The sequence below is a fragment of the Zootermopsis nevadensis genome, unplaced genomic scaffold (genome assembly GCF_977971745.1).
Source record: "Zootermopsis nevadensis isolate Lab colony 2312 unplaced genomic scaffold, Znev_1.0 Znev_ptg000012l, whole genome shotgun sequence".
Classification (NCBI taxonomy): domain Eukaryota; kingdom Metazoa; phylum Arthropoda; class Insecta; order Blattodea; family Termopsidae; genus Zootermopsis; species Zootermopsis nevadensis.
In genome coordinates this window covers 3,434,597-3,460,186 of record NW_028259144.1, presented here as the reverse complement: position 1 = coordinate 3,460,186, position 25,590 = coordinate 3,434,597, and the positions used below count along the sequence as shown (strand labels likewise).

Below are 25,590 nucleotides of genomic sequence, written 5' to 3'. Positions count from 1 at the left end.
TAATCCCTGCTCGCATTATCCAGACAAATTGACCGAATCATTTCTGTCCAGTGGCTCTAAAATCGAATGTTTAGAAAGTACATGTAATTTAAGTAAATCAACGGGAATGTGCGGCATTAACATTCAAAGAGTAAAAACTATGTCGAGACAATCTACAGGACACAAACAGCTCTCCTTAATGCTTCACTAAGCACCACGCAATGCAGACGTATGGGGGCGTGGAGTATACAATGCCTCGCATTCTTTTCTTCGACAATAGATAGATGTGAGTGGTTAGCTTCACGCTTCAGCCATTTTACCCTCGAGGAAAAGACCCCAATACCCACTGGACTGAAGTCTATGTGGACCCAGAGCCGGTCTGGACGTGTTGACAAAGAAAAAATCACCAAGCCAACTACCGTTATTTGAACCCCTGTCTTCCAGTAATCTATTATTGTTGTTGTTGTTTACCTAAGGACACTTTTTGAAATATAAACGTTGTAAAGAGTAGAATTATATGGGAAGACTATAATAATAAATTAAGAACTGTAAGAAATCAATTGTGGCCTGTTTCAAGGAACCATATCCGAATTAATGTAGACAGGCTGAGGAAAATCGTGAGAAAACTGAATCAGAAGCGATTCGAGCCATGTATTTTCCGCATACAAACCTACGGCTATAGCACTACACATTCCTGATCGGTGAGATATGCACATAAGAAAATTATATAATAAAGCTATAAACAATTGAAAGCAATGTTCGTAAATCGCACGCCTGTCTGACTGCCCACAATGCAATGCTTCAGTTGCAAATTTGAAAGTTAATGCCACAGTTATACAGAGCTTACCCAGCAGGCACCAGTCGATATTCCGGATACACAAGACCTTGGCATTCGTTTCTGCCGGTACACAAAAGGCAGGTGACGAATTGAACCAACAGGCTGTTCGAAATTCAAAAAGGCTTGCGTTTCCGGTCTCACCGGAACTAACTCAACATTTGCCTACACCAGAGGGTCCTCCCTAGCGATTCGTTTAGGTGAGATAAATTGCCACGGAACTGCGTTACGTGATAATGTACGAGAAAAGGGGTCTTCACCTTTAGCCACACAAAGTATTTTGCACTGGCTGTACCGAGCATGTTGTTACAACGAAAATGCGAAACTTACACAGATGACAGTTGCTCAGTTGGTCACGAAATTCCATGTCTTTTATAAAACTAAAGGTACCATAGTCTAAATTGTGACCCTTTCACCAGGAAAACTTTCTTTAGCAACTAAATTTTGCGGGAAACAGCAAATACTTTCGTATCATCCTAGACGTATATAGAAATTGGAGTTTAAACTCGTAAACATTTGTCTAAATATGGCCCTAAACGTATGAAACAACCAATTTCCCTGCTAATTTTAGAGTATCGACGTACTGAAGCAACTGAAGATGATATTCACAGGATGATAATTGCGGTTATAAGGAAAATTTGTTTACGTCTGCGAACCACCGTGAAATGAGGCCACTGGCGCAAAACTGAACGATCCCGTTCATCCTCACAAAGACGAGAGGAGGTTGGTAACTATAAAAATTGCGTGTTTTTGAAGCTCATAGGAGTATGAGAAGGCTTGCCATTTAACATCTACCGCTACTACGTAAACAATCCATTAGAAGTGTCCACAAACAAAGTGCAACGTCACTCTCTTTATCTGTATATAGCAGTCTTCATCACGGTAATATCGAGAAATAAACCGTACTGTACCGATGACCGATATGTAAATCAAATTGAACAGCATCTATGGATACATCGTTGACTACAAACACACGATTGTAGAAATTAGAACTGCGTCGTAATGAAGCGACTTAAAAACTCAGCTAATTGAGTTTTACGTTAATGATTATTAATAAATACGTGATAACTTACTATAAAATAATTGTATTAATTATCCAATAAATAAATATAAATCGGATTCTATCCTCAGTACAGTCATTTAATCAGATAACCTTGATCAAACACGCTAGACTACATTTAGGTGACTGCGTTCAATATGGGCGTGGCGATTAAACAGCGGTTTAAAGTTTATTAAGTGTACCTTCTGCGTTGTAACAGCCATTCACCACAGAGTTAATCGACAGAACACCTTGCGCCGTATCACGCTCATAATTAGAACAGATAGATCGCAATCTAAGATACGTATAAGTCAGTACAGCCCTCAGTCTGGGTTTCTCAAACTCTTTGAGACCTTCACATCGACTCGCGAATCACAATGTCCAAACAGTTTTTGCAAAGCAATTAAAAATGTCGCTACTGCAAAGAAGTTCACGTATTACTCGATTTTCTTTTACAAGATTAGTCATTTGTGAGTTATTTTCCACTGTTTTTACTTCAGAAGCCATCATCATCTTCCAGTATAAATTTTAATTATGAGATTGCTTTTAGCATGCATCGCTCTTGGTTTGGCGTAATCCTAAGTTCAAACGCAGAGCATAACTGATGATAAGAAAAGTGATTCTGATACAGGTTTTTCTGTCATTAAGAATGTTACCCATATGTGTCAATTTCCATGAGTCGATCCCTCAACAAAGCAAAGTTACCAGCTTTCGAATGTATCAAATGAAATGGAAACTTTTACGCTGCTGTGGTAACGGTACAATGGTATCGACTAGATAGACATGTCGGGTGATATTAAATCTCTGTACCAGCTGGTGCTGGCATCTCGCTCAGAATTGTCGGTCAAGGTAGACAGCGAAAGTTCGAATGGAAGACCTAACCAGAGCACTGACTGTTCCTCAAGGACGTTTCTCGCCCGCGCGGTGCCAAAACTGCCTGTAGCCTGTTTAACCTAAAACTACGCCGGATTAGGTCAGGGCCTGTCAATATTTTACTGGGGATACTGAGAACGATCCGATCTTCAGGTGCCTGAGCACTGCGGGTCCCAACTTTTCGTTGGCTTTGATCTATAGACATTCGGTAGGACTCCTTGGATGAGGGATCATCCCGTCGCAAGACCTCTACCTGTACACAGGACAGCACAACACAGAAGAACATCCATGGCTTGAGTGGGATTCGAACCCACGGTCCCACAAGCGGCACAATGCCCACGCCTCAGACCGCGCGGCCACTGCGGACCCCCTGTCAATATTTTACAAACAAATATTCTGCTTAAGATGCATTCGGTGTTCCAAAATGTGTGTTCGAAACCTCTTTTGATTAATGAATCCACGTGGTCCCCCAAAAAATTCACCGACGTTTCAGAGGTGTTTACCACATCCACCATCGGGGCGAGCACCTCTGAAACGTCAGTAAATTTCCATGAGATTACACGGCCCAACATCCCAGAAGACAGTCATATTTACGCGAATTAGATGTCTATATCCAATATCACCGCCACGGAGGTCTAGCGGTTAGAACGCTAGCCTTGTAATCCTGGGGTCTCGGGTTCGATTCCTGGCGGTGCCCGAATTTATAACTTGTGTTGGGCAAGGCCGTGGTCTAGGCAACACGGAGTTTTCCTCCGGGGGCTTCCCCGGTTTCTCCGTGGCATCCCAACAATTACTCCATTCACACACAGAAGAAGGCAATGGCAAACCACTTCTAGATCATCTGCCAAGAACGTATATGAACAGGTCCCAGTCCGAGAAAAGGATGGAAGGATCCTGTTCATATGGACCTGTCGTCAGACAGAACACTAATAATAATAATAATAATCCAATATCCCCTTAACAAAGAAAATTATGGCTTGAACCTCGTGTATGTAATCCCAACAACGTTGGTTTCATTCAAATAATCAAAATACTTGGTTCTGGTCGAGAGGCTGAATGCCTGCAAGATAAGCCTGTCATAAGGTGGATGAACCTGTGCTCGGCAAAGTGGCATTCTCTGCACAAGTGTTGCAAACAGCTTGCACCGCGAACGCCGATGGCCTCCGTCGTGCTCCTTGAGTTACGAAACGGAACGCAGCACGAAACGTGTAATTTGTGTTCATTTCCTCCTGAAGCTCGTTCGTGCAGGACCCCACACGCTACAATGCCGTCGAAAAAGCAAATATTTACTACGCGATAAACTTAGAACGCACGTCCATTATCAAAACAGCTGGAAGCATTCCAAAGTATAACACAGCGAGATGCTACACTACAGAATAATAATTTATTTACTGTCATTTCAGCATCATACAGGCATCAATAAAGGCAAGGAACATGTTTTGCTTCCTTTCCACAACAGCGAATTAAAGATAACAGCGTTTAATTATTTAATAAACTCATGGGACAAGGCTCACAGTTATTCAGCTAGTCAATAAATTCATCCATAGTCCGGTAGTGTTATAACGAATTGTCGAAAAGTGTTCCGGTGTATCTTGAATGATATTACCGGAGGGCGAATTGATCTTGCGAGAACCGGAAATGGAACAGCAGGTATGCTGGGTGATCCCCCCCCCCCCGAGAGGTTGAGGCGCATCGCTGTCTGTTTCCGGCCAACATCTCCTCTCTATGGTATTCGCAGTCTGTCTGCGCCTGCAATGACGTCTTCAGGAAATATTTAATTCAGTTTTTCATAAGCAAGCTGTGTCACTGACATTCAGCTGTCTTGGGCCACAACTGTCCCGTTATGAATTCCAAGAGCTCGGCAAACAGAACCTTCGACATTGCAGCTTGCTGTTAATTAGTCCCAAGTAAACATAAGTTACCAGACTTTATCTTTTTCGTTGCCGATAATTATCCCTGTCAGAACTTATCGATCATTTATGTTCAAGTACGCAGACTTTGTGGAAAGGAGGCATTCGCCCGTCAGTCTCATATCCCAAAAAACCTTGATTAATTTGGCTTACACACTGCGTGGAAGATGGTACAAATATCAGACCTGCATTTCTATCTTTTAACTTTTCCCTCGATTTGTTTCGATGTTTCTTTTTTTAATTTAGGTTTTCCTTTCTCGCTATAGCAGTTTCCTATTTTACCTGCCTCCTTTTATTTTAATTTTAATTCTACCTTCCCAGTTCCTCTTCATTCACCCATTCTTTCTTCATTTCAGCGTCTATTTTCTTTTTTTCTTTTTAGTATTATCAGCAACAGACAAGATTATGCACAGGCAATAATTAGACGAGCTTTAGTTATTTCCCTTCTCTATTCCTTGGTGCTTTTAGTCAGCTTGTGGTCAGAAACGGTGGAGCATGGGGTCGAGATCATACGCTCCATCTAGCGGAACTGCGAGGGGGGATAACTTGATTCTAACATCTTCCAGTAGTGCCTTTGAATTTCCGCTAATAGTTATATGATGCTGTAGCGGGTCCTTTGTATCTCCTTTTCCTGTGTCACGCGTTTGGTTCCGCATGAAATTTTGTGCCTGTTGTAAATTTTGCGGTAAATTTAGTTTTGTTTGAAGTGGTAATTTGGTGTGTGGACAGTCTTCAAGCACGCGGGGTGCGGAAATGAAGTGGCAATGGAGTGAACGAATAACTGTTTCGTCATATCTTGTCTGTGATGACGATAAAAGATTCACGATTGTAAAATTAACATTTTTGAGCGACCAATTCCTTAACGTGGATTTAATTTGTGGTTTTCAGACCAGGTAGCGTCCAAGAGCACAAGCTACCGTTTTATAACGTGTCAGTGAAAAACACTAATTATTTGTGCAAGCCTGCCTCCTATAATACACTTCAAACCTTTAATTAAATTTGGCATAGCCACCAGTTAATCGGGGCAGCCATTTATTTGGGACAAATCTTAAAGAACAAACCTTTTTTAACTCTTTACGTCGAACTTCGCATGATTGGGGCAGCCGCGAAATTGGGTCAAAGTGGTGTAGTCCCGAGGTGTCCATAATTAACCGGAATCCGCTGTATTTACAATGGCATTTATACACTGAGACACTTAGCTGGAACTTTTCCTAGTCTGCGAGTTCCAATTTCCGTCATATTCCGAAAACTTGAAGAAAAGAGATCACTTGGAATACGTAGATGAGAATATAATATTAAAAGAGATGTTAAGGAAATGTTGACTGGACTCGCCTAGTTGTGGCTCAGGGTATGGACCATTGGAGGTAATGAACTTTCGGATTCCATAAAAGGCGGGGAATGTCTTGACTACCTGAGCATAAGCTACTATTAACTTCTCAAGCAGCACTCTTGTACTTGTAGTTAGTTGTGGTATAAAAACAAATAAATTCTTTATTTGCTATCATATGCAACCAGACACAATGCAACGCGGCTGGCTGACTCGGTAACCACAGATTTATGTGAGCTAGATTGTCTCGTGGGATTTAATTAAATTCACGAAGAGCATGGCCGTCTGTCAATGTCACTGTTGACATGGCTCGAACACTGAACCAAAGATCGTCCGGCAATTTTGCATCACACTGCATCATCTCTGACATTCTAAAGATTTAGAATTACTCTCATGGCGGAAAACAATGGATGCAGAATTCATGTTACTCCTTTAACTACCCAACTAACTTCCTTCTTTAGTAGCTAACAGTCTCTCAGCTAATCACAAATTCCCCGCATGATATAAAAGAACTCGAACGTTCGCTGAATTAATCGTGCCATATCCATCTGCATCTGAATCTCCCAAGCTGTATCTTTCGTTCAAGTTTAAGACTAAAATTCTATATAAATTTCTCATTTCCCATGCGTGCTACATGTCACGTCCACTGCATTCTTCTTAACTTGATCGTCTTAATAATATCTGGTCAAGAACTTGATCGAGTCCCGATATATTTGCGATAATGATCGATTAATTTCCTTCGATTATGCTGGAAATTGTCCACGACAGAATGCAATCTTTAAATAGAGTTCATAAATCGAAATAAAAGGTCTTCCTGGCTGCATATTGACTCTAGTACTAAGGTCTGAATTCTGTGTTATCTAGTGCCGAGGTTCAGAATGCGTGGAACTTTACCTCCGTGCGTGAGACACTGTGGTGTCTTCAACTACACGGTTTACCTTTTAATAATATACTTTTAATTCCCCGATATTCTTTGGTCGTTTATTTAAACAACCATAATGCTTCGTGCATTTATTTTGTAAATGTTTAGCTATATGAATTTCATTCATAACGAGTGTCACAGATTTTATTATAGATTGCTATAAACATATTTTTCTCACGGTATAGGAAATAAAGCACAACATGAAGTAAACATATTGCCAAAAATATCTGACCGATTCAGCTGTATTGTGTGTGAGATCAAACGGGCTGATTCCGACAGGACTGGTCCATTACAGACAAGTCCGTTTCATCTTCCGCATATGAAGTTCCTTGTGTATTTTGTGCACGTAAATTTAGTTATCAAATAAACTTATATCACGGAGCCCCCAAGTAAAGCGCAGACTTTTATTTTATTTTACGTTCAACAACACGTGACACGACACAAAATTAACTAAATAAAATATAAGAAATTGTACATGCCATTTATATTTAGACGTGGGTAAGTTTGGTGAGTTTGAGTGTCGTCTGTCACTGAAAAAGACAGATGTCCTGTGTAAGTTTCTCATCCGAACTCTTTTTGTTTGTTTGTTTAGGAAAACATCAGAACAGGTAGTAGTTTGAAGCGAACAGATGTTCAGCACTTGCCGGGTTCATTATCTTTCAATTGGAGTGATTCACCGCCAACAACGACACCTCACATCCCCATATGTGTGACGTCACCACCCTTTATTTACAACGAAGAATTTATACGCTATTAACATAATAATAACAAAAAAAGTCCATTCCATGCGTCCCGAGAGAGATCCCGCAGGAGAAAAAAGTTTTCACCTAGCAAACAAACCATCAGCGTCATATTCTCCCAATAAAAATGTCAGAGTTCATCTCATCAGATAATAATCTTTCATAATAGTTTAATGGTTTCCGTATTTAGATTTGTTTTAAAACAAATGCCATCTTATACCTATTAATTTTATATCATCTTAAAATGTCCACCGTTGAAATGTCAAAATATGGCAGGATAAATTGTCTGCACTTGCATCATTATATGCACAAGTTGTTGAGAGCAGAAAATCCTTAACGATATATCTCGTTCATAGTAAGGAAAGGTTTAATAACTGGCAATAAAATTATACGGTGTTTTTGTAACCACTCTAATAACGAAACATTACCTTTCTTTTCAGCTGTATTGAACATAAGAACTGCTTGATGCAGTATAGACCCATTGAACGTCAATGCTACTATCAACAACAAATTGTTGATGCTTCAAAAATTTAAAAAACAACAACTTCAGATTGATCGATAAGTTGTTGTTTAGTTAGAACTTTCACCGCCAACGATCTACACAAATAATAATAAAAGTGAGTTACGTATTCATTAAAATAAAATTGCGTCTAATGTTTCAACGTGTACTAGTTAAAACATGTTCAATAGAACATTTTAATGCATCAGGCCGTATGAATGTGTAAATCGACTTTGTCTTTAAAGTCATGCTTAATGGTTACACGTATGTATCAAACTTAAATTTACGACAGAGTATCGTAATTTTATCCAAATCGTTGTTACGTGCCATTTGCTTATAATTCAATGCACTTGGAACAATATAATGTTTTGAAATTTTTTTGTGACGATTCGACACTTATGGTCACAATTTGTCATGCCGTTACAGTACGTCACAACTAGTCACGCTTTTTTATATTCGTCATCTTTCGACTCTTCTGGCCACATCTCGTCACGCCTTTACAGTAAATCACGCCTAGTCACGCTTCATTACGCCTTGTCACGCTTAGTCACGTTTGCTCACGCTTCGTAAATCATCGTCATAATTCGACACTTTTGGTGATCCCTTGTCACGACATGACCAGAGAACACGATTAGTCACGCTATGTCACGCTTGAGCACGCGTGATCACCATGTCACGTTTCGGCATGCCTACCTTATGTTACGTACGGCTCGGTTAACTTTGGCTAAATTGCAATACGTTAGAAGAAGTCACTAGTGATTAGGTTAGCAGGTATTGGGTTAGGTTTGGTTAGGTTAGGTTAGGTTAGGTTTGTGTATTTTGCTACGTTCGGTAAGGTTTTGAAAATTTTTGTGATGATTCGACACTTATAGCCACAATTCGTTCCGCCGTTACACTACATGACGACTAGTCACGCTTTGTCACGCTTGGTCTTCGTCATAATTCGACATTTTCGATGATCCCTTGTCACGACGTGACCACAGATTATGATTAGTCACGCTATGTCACGCTTGAGCACGCGTGATCAACATCTCACGTTTGGGCACGTCAACATTATGTTACGTATGGCTCGGTTATTTTTGACTACATTGCAATGCGTTAGAAGTAACTAGTGGTTAGGTTAGCATGTGTTGGGTTACGTTAGGTTAGGTTGGGTTGGGTTAGGTTAGGTTAGGTTAGGTTAGGTTAGGTTAGGTTAGGTTAGGTTGGGTTAGGTTAGTTTGTATATTTTGTTACGTTCGGCAATGTTTTAAAAATTTTTGTGACGTTTCGACACTTATGGCCACAATTCGTCCCGCCGTTGCACTACGTCACGACTAGTCACGCTTTGTCACGCTTGGTCGCAATTTGTTTATATTCGTCATATTTCGACTCTTTTAATCACGTTTCGTCACGCCTTTACAGTAAATCACGCCTAGTCACGCTCCATCACGCTTTGTCACGCTTGGTCACGCTTTGTATATATTCGTAATTTTTCGACTCTTCTGACCACATCTCGTCACGCCTTTACATTAAATCACGCCTAGTCACGCTTCATCACGCTTTGTCACGTTTGCTCACGCTTTGAAAATCTTCGTCACAATTCGACACTTATGGTGATCCCTTGTCACGACGTGAACGCAGGTCACGCTTAGTCACGCTTGAGCACGCGTGATCAGCATGTCACGTTTCGGCACCTCTACCTTATGTTACGTATGGTTCGGTTATTTTTGGCTACATTGCAATGCGTTAGAAGTAACTAGTAGTTAGGTTAGCATGTGTTGGGTTACGTTACGTTAGGTTAGGTTAGGTTAGGTTTGGTTAGGTTAGGTTAGTTTGTATATTTTGTTACGTTCGGTAATGTTTTAAATTTTTTTGTGACGATTCGACACTTATGGCCACAATTCGTCCTGCCGTTACACTACGTCACGACTAGTCACGCTTTGTCACGCTTGGTCACGCATGGTCACGCTTTGTTTATATCCGTAATATTTCGACTCTTTTGATCACGTTTCGTCACGCCTTTACAGTAAATCACGCCTAGTCACGCTCCACCACGCTTTGTCACGCTTGGTCACGCATGGTCACGCTTTGTATATATTCGTAATTTTTCGACTCTTCTGACCACATCTCGTCACGCCTTTACATTAAATCACGCCTAGTCACGCTTCATCACGCTTTGTCACGCTTAGTCACGTTTGCTCACGCTTTGTAAATCTTCGTCACAATTCGACACTTATGGTGATCCCTTGTCACGACGTGAACGCAGGTCACGCTTAGTCACGCTATGTCACGCTTGAGCACGCGTGATCAGCATGTCACGTTTCGGTACCTCTACCTTATGTTACGTATGGTTCGGTTATTTTTGGCTACATTGCAATGCGTTAGAAGTAACTAGTAGTTAGGTTAGCATGTGTTGGGATACGTTAGGTTAGGTTGGGTTAGGTTAGGTTAGGTTTGGTTAGGTTAGGTTAGGTTAGGTTAGGTTAGGTTAGTTTGTATATTTTGTTACGTTCGGTAATGTTTTGAAAATGTTTGTGACGATTCGACTCTTATGGCCACAATTCGTCCCGTCGTTACACTACGTCACGACTAGTCACGCTTTGTCACGCTTGGTCACGCATGGTCACGCTTTGTTTATATTCGTAATCTTTCGACTCTTCTGACCACATCTCGTCACGCCTTTACATTAAATCACGCTAGTCACGCTTCATCACGCTTTGTCACGTTCGGATACGCTTTTAAAATCTTGGTGATATTTTAAAACTTAATGTGTCCTCTCGTTACTCTTTCAAAGGTGGTCACGCCTAGTCAAGCTTTGTCTCTAATGCGTATAATTAAATTTAATGGATTTGACAGCAGCAGCGGTAGTGATGAGTCTTTTGATATGCCAGAAAGCGATGGTCTGTGATGAGTGGAAGAATTTTAAGAGGACCGAAAAGTTGTGAAGAAGATAAATTATCTAATACTCTCTGCAGTGTTAATTTTCTACTGATGTGTAGTTTTGTGAAATCGACTTTCCTGTGTTACATACCGTGGTGATATTTAATTTTGGAGTGTACTATAAGCGGCCCTCTGCCATCCCTTCCAGCAAACTTCTGGTAAGTGACTCGCTCCTTAGGATCCAATTCAGAACGTTCAGAGGCCAAAATCGCTGGAACGCAGTATACCTACTTAAGCAACAGGCTGTGTGCAGCCTCATCTGTGCGCGAGGCTTCTAAAAGCCATCTATGTTCACTTTCGATACGTGACGTACAGACGATCACCACTGAATGGAACAACGGCATAACGACCATCAGATTTTCAAAATATCAGAATACGAATTTTCCTGATAACGATAAGCTTAATAATAAAATAATCCTTGGAGCAGAGTCGTCAATGAGAAGCTGATAGTCGCTTGGCAACTCAAGAACTTCTCCACGTTTTAAGAAAACCGAAATTTCGTTACTACTGTTATGTTCACGACAGCCCTATCCCGAGCCAGTTGAATCCAATTCACACTCTCCTAAACAAATTCTATAAGATCCATTTTAATATTATTCTCCTATTTACGTTATTACGTCCCAAGGTATGTTTTTCTATCAAGTTTTATAAATGAATTTCTGCATGGTAAAGGTAACATTGTCCATGTCATGGAGACGTATGGCACCTCGGCACTAGATGGAGGTAAGTGCTCAGCTTCGCGCTCTGGCCGCTTTGACCACAAGGAAATAACCCTGTACGTTAGAACTGGAGGCTGGGTGGCCACAGAGCTACCCCGCCTACTTAATCCGCGTGAACTGAAATCGCCTGGCTCTGGAAAGTGGACAGGACAGACTCTGATCGTCACGGTAATGAACGTTCGGGTTTATAAAATGCGGCAAATTTATTGATTGGTTGAGCAATTCAACGAGGACTTTGCTCTATGAACTGCGTAGTAAGTGTAACTATTATTTCTGTCGCAGAGAAAACTTAGTTGTGTGACATATTCCACTATTGCCATCAGCTGCTTGTTTATTGCAATACCATGGCAACCTGAGATAAAAGACAGAGATTTTGTTTTGCTTACAGGAATGTTGTGTGCACTGTACTCTGCGGAAAAAATTCGAAATACATCCACACATTCATTTAATAAATAACACTACTTGCTAACCTACGAATAAAGACGCTTCTCTGCCGAGAATGTGAACAGTAACATTTGTAATAATTATCAAATTACGAACTTCTTTAATTTATCATGGTATTAATTTAATTGAAAAATATTTCCAAAATATTTTACTCGTCAACGAGTAACATATCGTTCAAAAGACATAGTAAAATCCATAAAATGCTTCTTTGTCGAAAAAAACCTTGAGTAAAAGATTAATTAAAAACATCAGTCTAGCAACAACAACAAAAATGTATCGGTTTCGAAGTAAAACTGGCGGAAAAAAATTATTCAATAGACCCAGGAGAATGCGTTTGACGATTTCACCTGATTGTGAAAGCAGAGCTAGCTTCCGAAACGTAGTATTATTTTAACCAAAAGTCGAAGGAAAATGTCCAAAATACGTATCATTCATGTTGTAGGTGAAAGTGGCTATTGTACAAACTGGTAAGTATCCGAATGGCGGCGACAGTTTCTATTTCAGCGAGTCCTCATTCTAGAACAGAAGACACGAACAAACACGAGTAGCAAAGCGCAATGATCATTATGCTAATCGGCACGTGTTATTGTCAGGAAACGATACCCGAGAGGAATTTCGTCTTACAGACAAGCTCAACGGAAAGCTTAACAACGCCCAAAACAATCTCTGCGTGTTAACCCTCACCACAAGCGTCGATTTATTATTTTTCACTCAAAGGAACACCTGTGGGAAAAAAGAACTGAACACCTGCGTTCATAGACAGTACAGTCTTCTGAGATGTAACGGCCTGTAAGTGTTGGAAAACGCTTACGACTGTCTCCATTTTAGAGGTGGAAATTACAAAGTTGTAGAAGATTTTTTTAATTCAGTTAAAAAAAATTTCTTTAGATGAAAGAGGAAACTTTGATTCATGGGTCAAATAAGGTTATTTCGAAGTGACACTGACAACCAGATAGATATGCAGACAGGGCTTCCCTAGGGTGGGTCGACGTGACGGCCACACAGGTATCGTGACGTACGAAATATTTCGTGCGTCTAAGGAGTACAAATGTAACAGGGAGAACATTAAAGGTTTTTTTCTTTCAATTTTACTGTAATCCCAGAACAGACATAATACACTCTTTAATAAATACACAGCTTGGCGCAAATAATATTTCTAGGGATGTGTCTGTCTCTAGAAACTAAAACAATGTCAAGTGATTATAGCCTTACCAATAATTGTCACCAGTTAAACGGGGATCCAAACACAGAAATAACACTGTTAATAACTAATTTGGACACGATATCTTAATTTCGACTCATTAGACAGAATCAGTAGACGACATCACCACTCGACTTTCCATACCAGGTTTATGACAAAATAACGACGTAAATCTGGGGACCCCATAAGATACATATTCCACAATATATATTTCCTCACTGCGCTGACAGTGGTGCCCCTACACTGTACATCAGAAAATAAAGACTGATAAATAAATGTGCTATTAATATCTTAATATCGCCGTCATGTGTTTGTGTTGTGCGCTTTGTACAAATAACGCAATATAAACACGTACAGCGATATAACGACGTCGCTGGGTCACTAAACGCGATGAAAAAAAAATTACACATCGATATCTCATCAGGCTATGACCAACACGGCCATCTGCTATGATAACACCAGTGGAGAACAGGGCATTACTAAGATAAAGCACGCCGTTCTAGATTAAAGGATAAGTTAAAAATTGATAGAGAATTGTCACTGATACATACAACTAAAAATATCCGTAGATTCATACTGTCTTATATCCACAGAGCAGAATCATGCTTCAGAAGCTCAGAGCCACATTTCGCGTCTTATATGGTTCATTACCGTGTTCACAACAGCCTGAATCCAGTCCACAGCCTTTCAATACATTTCTCTAGAATCCTCATACACGCCTGTGTCTTCCAAACTGTTTTTTCCCATCAGATCTTACAAATAAAATCTTGCATGTACCTTGATTTGATTTAGAACGTGTCCCACACTTTCGTAGAGTGATGCCTATCACGGGGGTAACACCAAGGACTAGCCTACCTGATCCCATATTAACAATAACGGACTAAGGAACACCACTCGGTCACAATGGTCGTTCTCCGGCCCGAGATTTTAATTAGGGACCTCCGCAATAAGAAACAGAAAGAAATGCTAAGTACTCAATTCTATGTTGTATGATCTGAAGTTTCAGTACCCTGAGGACGAGGACGAAAATGGCCCTCGAAACGTTTGTGTTTTGTCTATTCAACTACCTGACACGGCTGGTAGGCCGAGAGGGATTCATTGTATCGGTTCTACGATGTTAATTTATTGCAAACAAATGCAGAATAAAATCACAGTAAATGGACAGTTAAATCCTCATAAAATGTGAAAAATTAAAATATTTAGGTACGGTGGTGTCAAATAAAAATTGCATTCATGGAGAAATTAAGAGAAGACTAAATTCGGAAAATGCTCGATCAAATACAGTTCAGATTCGTTTAACTTCCGGGCACATATCGAATAATTTTAGAGTAATATTACACAAAACTACAATCTTGCATTTTTGTAAGGATGTAAACTCGGTTTTTCCACATTTGGAGAAAAACACGGATGATGTAGGCGCTTGGGGGTGGGGTGGGGGTGGAGGTATAGCTCCTACTCATTCTTAGCCTCGGCAGTAGATGGGGGTGAGTGGTCAGCATTACGTCCCAGCTCCGGGGAAGGAACCCGGTACCCATTCGATAGAAGGTTGGTTAGGCCCCAGTTCTGGTTTGGACTACAGGCTACAGGAAAAATCCTCTGACCCTGTCGGGGATAGAATCCCGGTCGTCCAGTCCGTAATCAGTAACTACGCTGATTTGTTAGGATAATAAATAAGAAATAAACTAGAATTCAGAAATGGTTGTCATTGACGAGATCCCAAAATTATCATTCCAGTTAAACAAACAAGAAGACTATTCCCTACCTTTATTGTCGATAGTTGCGTCCTAATAACTCGACTAATCGTAGCTGCAGCTTTCTTCGATCACTGCAGTCGATGAATCCGAATACTTGCCAGATTTGTAAAGTTAATCATCACGTAACTTAACCCTGCAGTATGTTCACACACGCGCACACAATTACTCTTCTAATAGAGACACTGTCAAATGTCATAATCTATAACGATCACGTGACTTTTTTTGAAATTATAAGACACATTTTATATTTTGAATACTTGCTCATGCACTGCAATCACTTGGCACATAAAAATATAGTTTGTCACTTTCATTACGCAAACCTTGGGGATAACACACAAACAACCACAGAACAAAATTATATGATACATAAATGTTTCACTTTAATACACTTCGGGGTTTATTTAAATGATTCAGACATTTATTTTACATTCTTTTTAGTTTAAATCGTGTCTAATTTGCAGTAAAACACGCGCCGACGAATCACACATTCAACTCTTTCTACTAATCGACCTACACTCCACAGCTGCGAGTCGACGTATGACAGTGTAAACTTACTTAGACATGGCGCGTAGATGGTGCTGCCATCTAGCGAACGTGCTGTTAAAATATGACATAGATGGCGGATATATACGGTACGAACTGCAATTATTTACATATAAATTATAAATAAAAATAAATTTGCATTTCAAAGCATTTCGTTCTTAAATTTTATGAAATTTCAGAGCCTTGGTAATTAATACATGACAACTTATTCCTCTTCTAGAATTTATGGATCAGGACTTGTGGCAGGTTCCACTTTAGAACTAATTTTCAAACCTTCGGTATGGCTCCTTGGTCAGTGTCTTCCCTACACAAGGCAAGACAAATTATCAAAACACACAAAGAATCAGACATATGCGAGATTTTGGGTTCTGGTCATCAAGTACGATAGTGACTGTCTTTTGGGATATTGCACCATACAGGCTGGTACATGTTTACCAACATTTCAGATGTACTTGCTGCCTCCATCATCAGGCATCATAACTCTGATCACACAAACAGCAAGCACCACAGCAACAACAGTAAGCTTCTACCAAATCAGACAGTGTAACATCCCAGAATCTTCAAGAAAACATTGATTCATGTGCCAAGTTGGATTCGGACCCACAAACCCAGCGTTTGTTTGAGAACAAAACAAATACACTGACCTGTCCACCAGCTCCGCTAGCTTCTCCACCAGCCAAAGAACTACTGCGCCTGCTATATGTCCAAATCCTATTTCATCACATACAGCCTTAAACACGTCTTAAAAACCGTCTCAGTAGTCTGCATCCTGCTTTCATTCACTGGTACTGGTACTGATCTGGATAGGACATCAGTTGCCCCACGCACCACACACACAGACCACTGCTGGATCTACCGTGCTTCCCTGATATTGTCATGGCCTTCCAAATATCTGCGACTGCACTGCAAGATCTAGAACTGATTGAAGCCCTACTAAAATCTATTGGCTGAAGCCATGCAAAGCTGAAGATCTCTAGTCTTCACCTAGCCAATGTTGAGCATTGACCGCTTTCATCACAGTGGAGGACCAAGAGATATATGAAGAAACAAATAAGGAAGTATTTCCAAAAAAAGAATATAGAAGAAGTGAAAAAAATATACAGAACTGCCTACAGAAGGACAGAGAATAATAGAAAACATCCTGTAAGACATAAGATTTGAGGTTTTCACAGCGGTGAGTATGAAGATTTCCGTCTTCTGGGGTGTTGCGCCGTGTAGTCTGGTCGATGTTAACCAACGTATTCATCGCCCTGATGACGGAGGCAGTATGACCTCTGAAACGTTGGTTAACATCGATCAGACTACACAGCGCAACAACCCAGAAGACAGAAATCTTCATCCTGTAAGATCCTGACAGAAACAAAATGGATGATGTAACATCAGGAAAAAAAGTTACAAATGTTTATTCACATAAACTGTAGGAATTTATTCATTTTTTGTACAGGAAATGTGGTGGACCACCAAAAAGGGTCCTCAGTATTATAATCATTAGCTAAAGGAGCTAAACATAACCATGGATCTTGCCACAGTAGACGAAAAGTTTTAAAACATTAATTACATAATATTTCCTCCATAACAGTTACAAGACAACATTTAAAAAAAGAAGAGGATTATATATATGTATATATTCACCTAGAAATTAACATCAAATATTATTACAAAACTTGTTACTGTGGTGGTTACTAAATTACTTTGAGAAGCATATACAATACAGCCACGTCTTATGCCTAGATGAAAGTACGCTGCATAAATAAGGAAGAAATGTTCGTGCAGAATGTAACAACTGTTCAACATATATTCGACATTCATGTTCATATCTTAACACAAAATGTAACAGAAACTTGTACTTTTGTTATGTAAAAGATTTGTGAAGGAATCGAGCAAGTAAAGAAATGATCAGAAATCCAAAAACTTAGATAACATCTTTTTTGCCTCTGATCTTATTAAAAAGAAATTAAATGAACTTGAAGATAGATTTCTCTATACAAAGAAGAAAAAAAATGCATGCGCAGAATATCTTACAAATCTCATAAACATTTCTTCCCTTCCACATTTGAACTCTTATATTTTTTTTTCACAGACAACAGCTACTTTATGGAAACATTAACGATTCCTACCCCAGATTACAGTAAATACAAAATGTCCACTGGTCCAAGACATAACGAAGAATCAAACAATTCTGTTCACCAATGCAATGTTGATATATTTTAACTCAAAATATTGTTTGGAATTATGATGATATAAAACATAAATACGCATGCTAAAGTGCCAAGAAAAATGTCAGGCGTTTTCCTTCATCAACAAATTGTCATCATTCCACAGTTTAGAATATTATTAAACAAATGCAACATTCAATGAGCAATATTTTTTCTCCCATATTGATCTACACAAAATAAAAGTCAGAAGATCAGGAAGACAGGACATCAGTAAAAATTAATTTAAAATTACAAAACTTAATGACTAACCAGACTGCAAGTAATTTAAATGAAGAGGCATCTGAATATCTGCATTAGTTCTAGCGTTGGATGGATAATCTGTGCGTGCGTATGTGCACACACCCATACACACCAACATATGACAATGACTTGTTCATAATCAGCCACCTTTAAAATAAAAAAAGTTAGTTATATTTTCCTTCGCCTCTCTGATCAATAAATCACTGTTTCAGAATAATCCCGCAAAGAATTCACACCTGTTGATAATTTTCTTTTAAAACCAATATTAATTTAAGAATGAAAATGTAGTACACTTAAAAATGTTAAATTACATTTGGAAACAATGATTCAAAAATTCAAAACAAAGACAGCAACAAGGGTATCAATTACAATGATTATAAAATTGCTACAGCAAAATAATGAATAACGCAAAGCAGGCGAGAAAATAATGAGACGGCACTGGCTGCTTCATTGCTCTTAACATATTGCTGATTTGCGAAAACATTTCACGATGACACATTTCCTTAAATCTGTACAGAATAATGGTGACAGAGAGAAGGAAGGGTCTATCTACACATCTCCAACAGAAATCACATTACCAAAGTCCAATCATTGCTTTGGGGGAGGGGGCACCTGCCAAGAGATAAAAATACAAAAAGAACTCATTGCTGGCACGACTAGGCAAAAACATCACACCTACATAATAAAGGAACCGCCTGTTAAAAACGTTACTGGAACATATGACTCCGTATCCTAACCAATATGTACACATTACAAACCAATCACCTCTTCCAATACTTTGACTGGCACATTTGATGCATACCATTTACTATTAATATAGACATTGATTAAGGAAATTGCACATCCATATACAGATATAAACACAGTACACTAGTCGATAAGATTAATATATAGATTTCTATGTTCGTATGTAGTTAGAAAGAAACTTATGTATATAATACAATACTTTTTCATAACCTTCCTCATAATGAGTATTCTAGGGAGTATTCTAGAATTATCAGACATTTCAGCAGTTAAAGCACACAGAAGTATGAGAAATTTCATATAAAGAGATAAGATATTTGTTCCTTTCAATTGTCTTAATTAATGTTTCAACTACATCTAGAATTATTATTGTAAAAAACCTGTTTATCTTCTTCTTTTTTCCGATTTCACAATGTTTTATACATTTTCTGGTACCCTTTACGGGTCACCAACATTTTTTTTAGTTTCCTTGATCTATGGACATTCGGTAGGACTCCTTGGACAAGGGATCGGCCCGTCACAAGGCCTCTACCTGAACACAGGACAGCACAACACAGAAAAACATCCATGGCTTGAGTGGGATTCGAACCCACGGTCCCCGCGACCAAGCGGCACAAGACCCACGCCTCAGACTGCGCGGCCACTGCGGACCCCAAAAACCTGTTTATATATCCTTAAAAAGTACTTGTACCTGAACCAAAGTCTTTGGAATTAATCATGTTTTATCTGGGTTATGATCTATTGAGATTACAATTGCAGATACATCTACTGAAGGAATTCTACTCGACATAATCCAAAACACTGACCAGTTCCCAGAATGCAGAAATAAGTCTCAGAGCAGAACAGATTCAATCACCAGTCACAAAGTAACTGCGGACTTTGATTATTTAAACAAAATCTTACACTCTTCTAAAGTAAACAATATGATTTCATGTTAAAGGTAAAATGTCTTCTACTAAACCAAACAACATTCAAAATAATTGTTTTTATATACATATCTTAAAACCAGTTTTTTGTGCGATAACATATATATAGGGAGATCAACATATTTCCTTTGAAATAATTACACTGTGAAGTGCAACTACTTAAAATTTATATTTAAATAAACATTACATGTTTTGTTGAGAATTTATGGCATCACTAGCATCACATTCATACTGTTTTTCAACCTCAGATTACAAATTATATTTTAAAATCATATCTATCTTGACCTTTCAACTTATATGTGGACCCTGTTTTCCTCACTGACAAATATAACAAGAAATACAAGTAAAACAAGATAGAAACAACAAAAACAACTGATGAGAATGGAAGAACTGTAAAGGTTTTAGCCAATTTAGTCTACTTTAAAACTTTAATTGCTTTAGGTACATTAAAATGTAACTGGGTCACAATTATGAATTGTAAACAATATGTATATGCCCTAGATGTTATAGTGAATTTGTAATAAAAATGTAGGGCTTGTTTAAAAAAAATTTTTTGAACATTTGTACCAGACAGTTTCATTACTCACAATGACAATGCAATTGATAGAAGAAAAAAAAAGCTCCCTATGAATGAGCCCGAAATCCATTCATTTTCATGTTTTGTGTTGCTGAAGCAAAACTTACTTATGTTTGCTTTATAGTTCGAGTCCTACACATCACATCCAAAAAATGGGCATACTAACTGCATGAATTAGCACCAAACAGTTTTAAAAAAATTTGCTTTAAAAGATTACGCATTTTCCCCATTGCTTCAAAGACAAAAAATAGTTTTACATGATTCTGAAATCTTCACTTTGGCAACAAAATTACAGATTTCCCTACATAATGTTGTAAGACAATACTAGTGCTATAAATATTAAATTATACCAGAAGTAAGAAGCTGAATGAAATATTAAATTTTGTTGTATATCTCTTCTCTCAATACACGTTTCATGAAACCCAACGCGATGGATAAATTTCAACAAACGAATGACAGAAGTGAGATGCATATTCCTCTATACCCCCTTAAATTTTGCCAATCTGCATAAAATACCTTCAAAATATCTGCTTTTGCTTGCACATGTATATTTTTATGTTCTTTCCTCTTATCTGCTTATCAAGTATATGCACATTCATATCTTTCAATACACAAATCAAACTTAAAGAGAAAGCTTACGTAGTTAATCAAACTCATTTTAAGATATGAGAAAAGTTCTTCCCTCGCATATAAGTCCTGGATTATGCTACTAATAAAATACATTTCCAAGTTAGCACAAACTTAGCTGCACCAACTACTTGTATAAGAAATTCTTTATTAAACTGTATTAATGTATTCTTGGAACTTATCACGTTGGAACAGAAGTCAGTACAGTAGATCGTGTTCAACTGTACAACTGAGAAATGGTATGCAGTAAGTTTGACGGAGATGCAGTCTTCATTATTACTACCACAGGGAACTGCCTCATCTAAATAGAGGCAAAGTAATACTTAAACATGCCATAATATCAGATCCTACAGATTCTTTCTCAATTTTTTTATGGAACATCACAAACTTGGCTAATTTTTATGTGACTATTTAATTTCAATATTTAAGAGATTCTTCCCAATAATACAAACATTCTGCAACATGCGGTAACAGGGAATGCTAAAAACAAACTTTACTAACAATGAGACTGGTCCTGTTTGGCAATGAAAATCGTATGTAACGGTTGGTGTTGAAACTAAAATCAATTTTCCAGAAGAGCAGGACATTGAAATGTGGGACATTTCACGTCATTTCAGACTGGTTTCTTAAAAAACTAAATGGGCTAATAACAATAAAGGTCCACGAATCCATATTAATACAATTAAAAATGCACATAGCCCTCTTTGGTTTCAATGCACAAGAAACAAAGAAAAAAGTGTATTTACAAAACTTCTTTTAAAATCTGATTTTATCTTGACTGATGACTGGTAAAGCTGTAGAATGTATAAACACAGAAATATACGTTGTTTATCACTTATAAAAAAAATCACCATGATGACACAATGACATGTCGCCACTGCAGCTGGTCTGTACCAGTCATCTGCCTGTCAGATATGCAATATTATGGGTTAGGGAACACAAAATATTCACGTAATCTGAAACATTCATCATTGCACCATTTAGAAAGGCAAAAGGCTTGTCTTCCGTCACTTTGTGCCAATACACGAAACACTGAGTCACTTACAAGAATGCTGAAGGTGGCAGTTTGAGAAAACATAACAACGTGAATTTGTTCACACGGCAGACACCTGTGCATCTTCATCATCTGAAAAACATAAAAAAAATTAAAATCAATGGAACCGTGCTGTAATATAAAGTGGCTGAGCCTTATATAATTTAATAATTTCCCAATCTAAATGTTTCCAAGCAAATAATTGTCCCTTTTTCATGGATAGAAAGAAGTCCTGTCTCCTATGCTGAGGCCACAGAAGCATTATGCTTACCATCTTCTTCAGGGTCAGTGTGATAATATCCACCAGTGACACCTTCGTGCGAATGTGCCCTTCCTATCCTCTGAAGTTGTGCCACTTGTGCTGCTACTGTGTATGCAGGAGGATGGCGGGGGCGAGGGGGTGCATCCCTTGGAGGTGGCATCACACAACCTGCAAACCCATCCACTACTGTAATTTGTTAAATTCTTGCAAGCTTTGTTCTAAATAAGCAGTTCACATGCATGCTTCATTCAACACACATAAACATAGCACAAATCATTCACAATTGCTTGAAACTGTACATGGGACAATATTTTATGTACAGTACAAGCCATTCAAACACTATGAATTAAACTGTCTTTTATTTCTGGAATTTATCTGAGACAAAGTCACAAGCAGGAAAGAATTAATCCAAAACATCAACAAAATATGTACAGAATACTATAATAAACTATGGGGGAAAAGTGTAAAAATGAAAGAATTTTAATAAAAGGAAGAAATGAAACCATGAATGTAACAGCAATGTACAGATGTGGCATAAATTTTGGCTTAATACATTAAGTAATTCAGGTATGTACAATGCACTACTGATATCTACATGTTAGCAGCTGCGTCAAACCTAGAATTCCTTAAAATATTAGTACAGCGACAGTCTAATAAGAAATATGTGCATATAAAAACATGAGAAAATTTCTTCGCAATAATTCCAATAATGAGAAACAAGAGACACTTTCAAAATTATTTTTTTAAATTCAGTACAGATTATATTTCTAAACAAGCTAATACATATTAAACAAAGAGTGTAATTAATTTAGTGATGTACTATCCAGCACTCTCAGTTATATGAAACATTCCTGCAACAAGACATTAGTTGTGATTACCTACAATTAACAGAAATGCCCATGTCAAGCAACAATACACACTACCACCACCATTACACAACTTACCATAAGGTGGGATAGGTGGCAGCACTGGCACTGCATGCGGAAAGTGTGGCCAAGGCCAACTGGGAGGAGAGGGCGCTACTGCAACAACAGACAGATAGACAGACAGAGAGATGAGATGCAGCAAGCAGCCACCAGAGAGCTTATGTGATGACCTCATGCTACTATAAGCCCATGTACAAACATGCATTTTTGATAACAGCTGTACACTCCCTGAACACAAACACAGTTTGAGCTACATAAACCCCAACACAATAATTTCAGGTAGGTCATCTGCATCTCAATAACAACATCTGTACCAACGTCCATACTAACACATACTATACAAAAATAATTAATATAATAATTCAAAAGTTCAAATACTGTACATAATTATTACCATCATCAAGTTTTCACATTCATGTTCAAACTAAGTAATGTGGTCAAAGTAACCCTAAGGACCAAGGTTGTGATAATGAGCTCGCCGGTGTGGTCTATCGTAAAGCTCACTCTGGCAATAAAAGGACATGGAACTTGGAAAAACTGAAGCACTAGGAGAAAAGCTTACCCCTCACATTTCCACGTGGATTGTCCTAAAATTAAACCCAGGCCTCTGTCATGAGAAGCCAGGAACTAACCATCCGGGTTATTGCATGGTTTTACTCATGAAACTTTAGAGAAATACAGGTTTTAGTATGGTCTGGTGGGGAGACATCCTGAAATACAAATCCAGTAATGTAAGGACATGCTTCCTTTCAAAGCATGACAACCTTTTACTATACCAAATTATTTATTTATTTCTGATATATTTAACAAAACCATCAGTAGTTCAAACTACATAGCTTCAGATGATAGGACAAACACTGAAATGGAAAGGATATGGAAAGAATCAGTTGTGGTATAATTTAGGGCAAGGTTTTAGGTTCTCATAGCAGTGATAATGGAGGCAGTAAGCTCCTCTGAAACATCAGTCAAAATCTACCAGACTACATTGTGCAACATCCCAGAATAGAGCCATCTTCATAATTTAAGGCACTATCCCAAAAACTGCCTGGAACAGCTGAGGAAAACCACAAACACCCTCAGTCAAGATAGCTGCTCTCCAAGCCTAGATTTGAACTCAGAACCTCCTAAATATGAACTACATATATAAATGACACCTTCCTCTCTGCTTTCTGGTTCACTGAAAATAAACTATTGTTTCTATTGCTGTTTAATCCTTTATCTCTAATTTCCATACAACGATGACCATTTCTGGTTTGTGATGTCATGTAGTCCACATAGCATCATAACCCAAAAGACCAAGACTGACATCTTCACTGCCAGGAGAACCTCAATTTAAATCAATGTTTATTAATGGTGGGATTCTGAATTCTGTACTCCGGGCCATGAAGTTTCATCATTTCCAAAAAAATTACTACGGCATCAAGGGTTAAAACAATATTTCCATTAATTTATAACTAACAATGAACTAAATAAAATGTATCATCCTTAAGGTAATTGTTTCCATAAATCTTTAACACATTAACAGCAATCCTCTTGCCAGAAAACAAGCAACAGCATAATGCATGACCTTTTCCAACGGGACACGCATGCACTCACAAGGACAGGCATGCTATCACTACATAATCCACAACTTCAGCTCCCATAATTCCTTACAAAACACCTCCTCACATGACAACCTACAGAAACAGGACAATTACAAACTACTGCAATTTCATTAAATAAAACTGTTACTCAGCCTAATTAATTCAAGTCTAAGATTTAAAATGATAATTTATGTCCTGAAATTCATTTGAAGTCAACACAGATTTTTATGTTTTGTTTTTAAAATATGTTACAACCCATGGAGTTGTAAATATGACAAATAAAAGAGGTAAGAAGTTGGTATATGACAAAACCTCAGTGTTGAATAAATATGTTCTGTGTGAAAAGTACTTCCATAATTATAAAAATTAAAATATCTGATGCTCATCCATTTCTGTATATGTACCTTGGCCCTTAAGTAAAACAAAGAATTCTGAAATAATTTTTTGTGGAAGCTTATCTGGTAATTTAATGTTTTTACATCAAGGCAAGCTAACTGATTATCACTTGCAGTCATTCATAATTCTGCTTGCAAGATACAATTTACAATTTTTTTTATAATTGTAATATTATAATAAGATTATTCATTACACAACTTTTCATATGGCATCGATGTGACTGATTTTTATACTTAATAGAGATAATTTTTATTATGCTTGGTGCTTTTAGATTCATTCAAAGAGGTCATGCCCATGAAAAGCTATTTATTAAACCAAATTAGAAGAATATGTTTTATTTACGTTACGAGAAC

At 38.1% G+C, this 25,590-nt stretch overlaps 2 protein-coding genes across 15 annotated transcripts in view; both read right to left on the bottom strand.

Annotated features, from left to right (window-relative positions):
- The window catches only part of LOC110841535 (ras-GEF domain-containing family member 1B), a 360,406-nt gene extending 344,715 nt beyond the window's left edge, over nucleotides 1-15,691 (bottom strand). The window contains exon 1 of the mRNA XM_022087180.2: nucleotides 15,173-15,691. The gene's annotated coding sequence lies outside the window, so the exon portion shown is untranslated. The remainder of the gene's footprint in view (nucleotides 1-15,172) is intronic.
- Nucleotides 15,692-17,108: 1,417 nt separating this feature from the next.
- Nucleotides 17,109-25,590, bottom strand: part of PDZ-GEF (PDZ domain-containing guanine nucleotide exchange factor) — a 192,744-nt gene continuing 184,262 nt past the window's right edge. For 11 of the 14 annotated variants that reach the window (XM_022087213.2, XM_087347616.1, XM_022087214.2 and 8 more), the window contains 3 exons: nucleotides 23,277-23,354; nucleotides 22,342-22,500; nucleotides 17,109-22,163 (listed from right to left, as the gene is read on the bottom strand). In XM_022087213.2, coding sequence (XP_021942905.1) covers nucleotides 22,132-22,163; nucleotides 22,342-22,500; nucleotides 23,277-23,354 — 269 coding nt within the window. In that variant the 3' untranslated portion in view covers nucleotides 17,109-22,131. The remainder of the gene's footprint in view (nucleotides 22,164-22,341; nucleotides 22,501-23,276; nucleotides 23,355-25,590) is intronic. The other 3 variants (XM_022087212.2, XM_022087216.2, XM_022087210.2) reach the window with 2 other exon arrangements.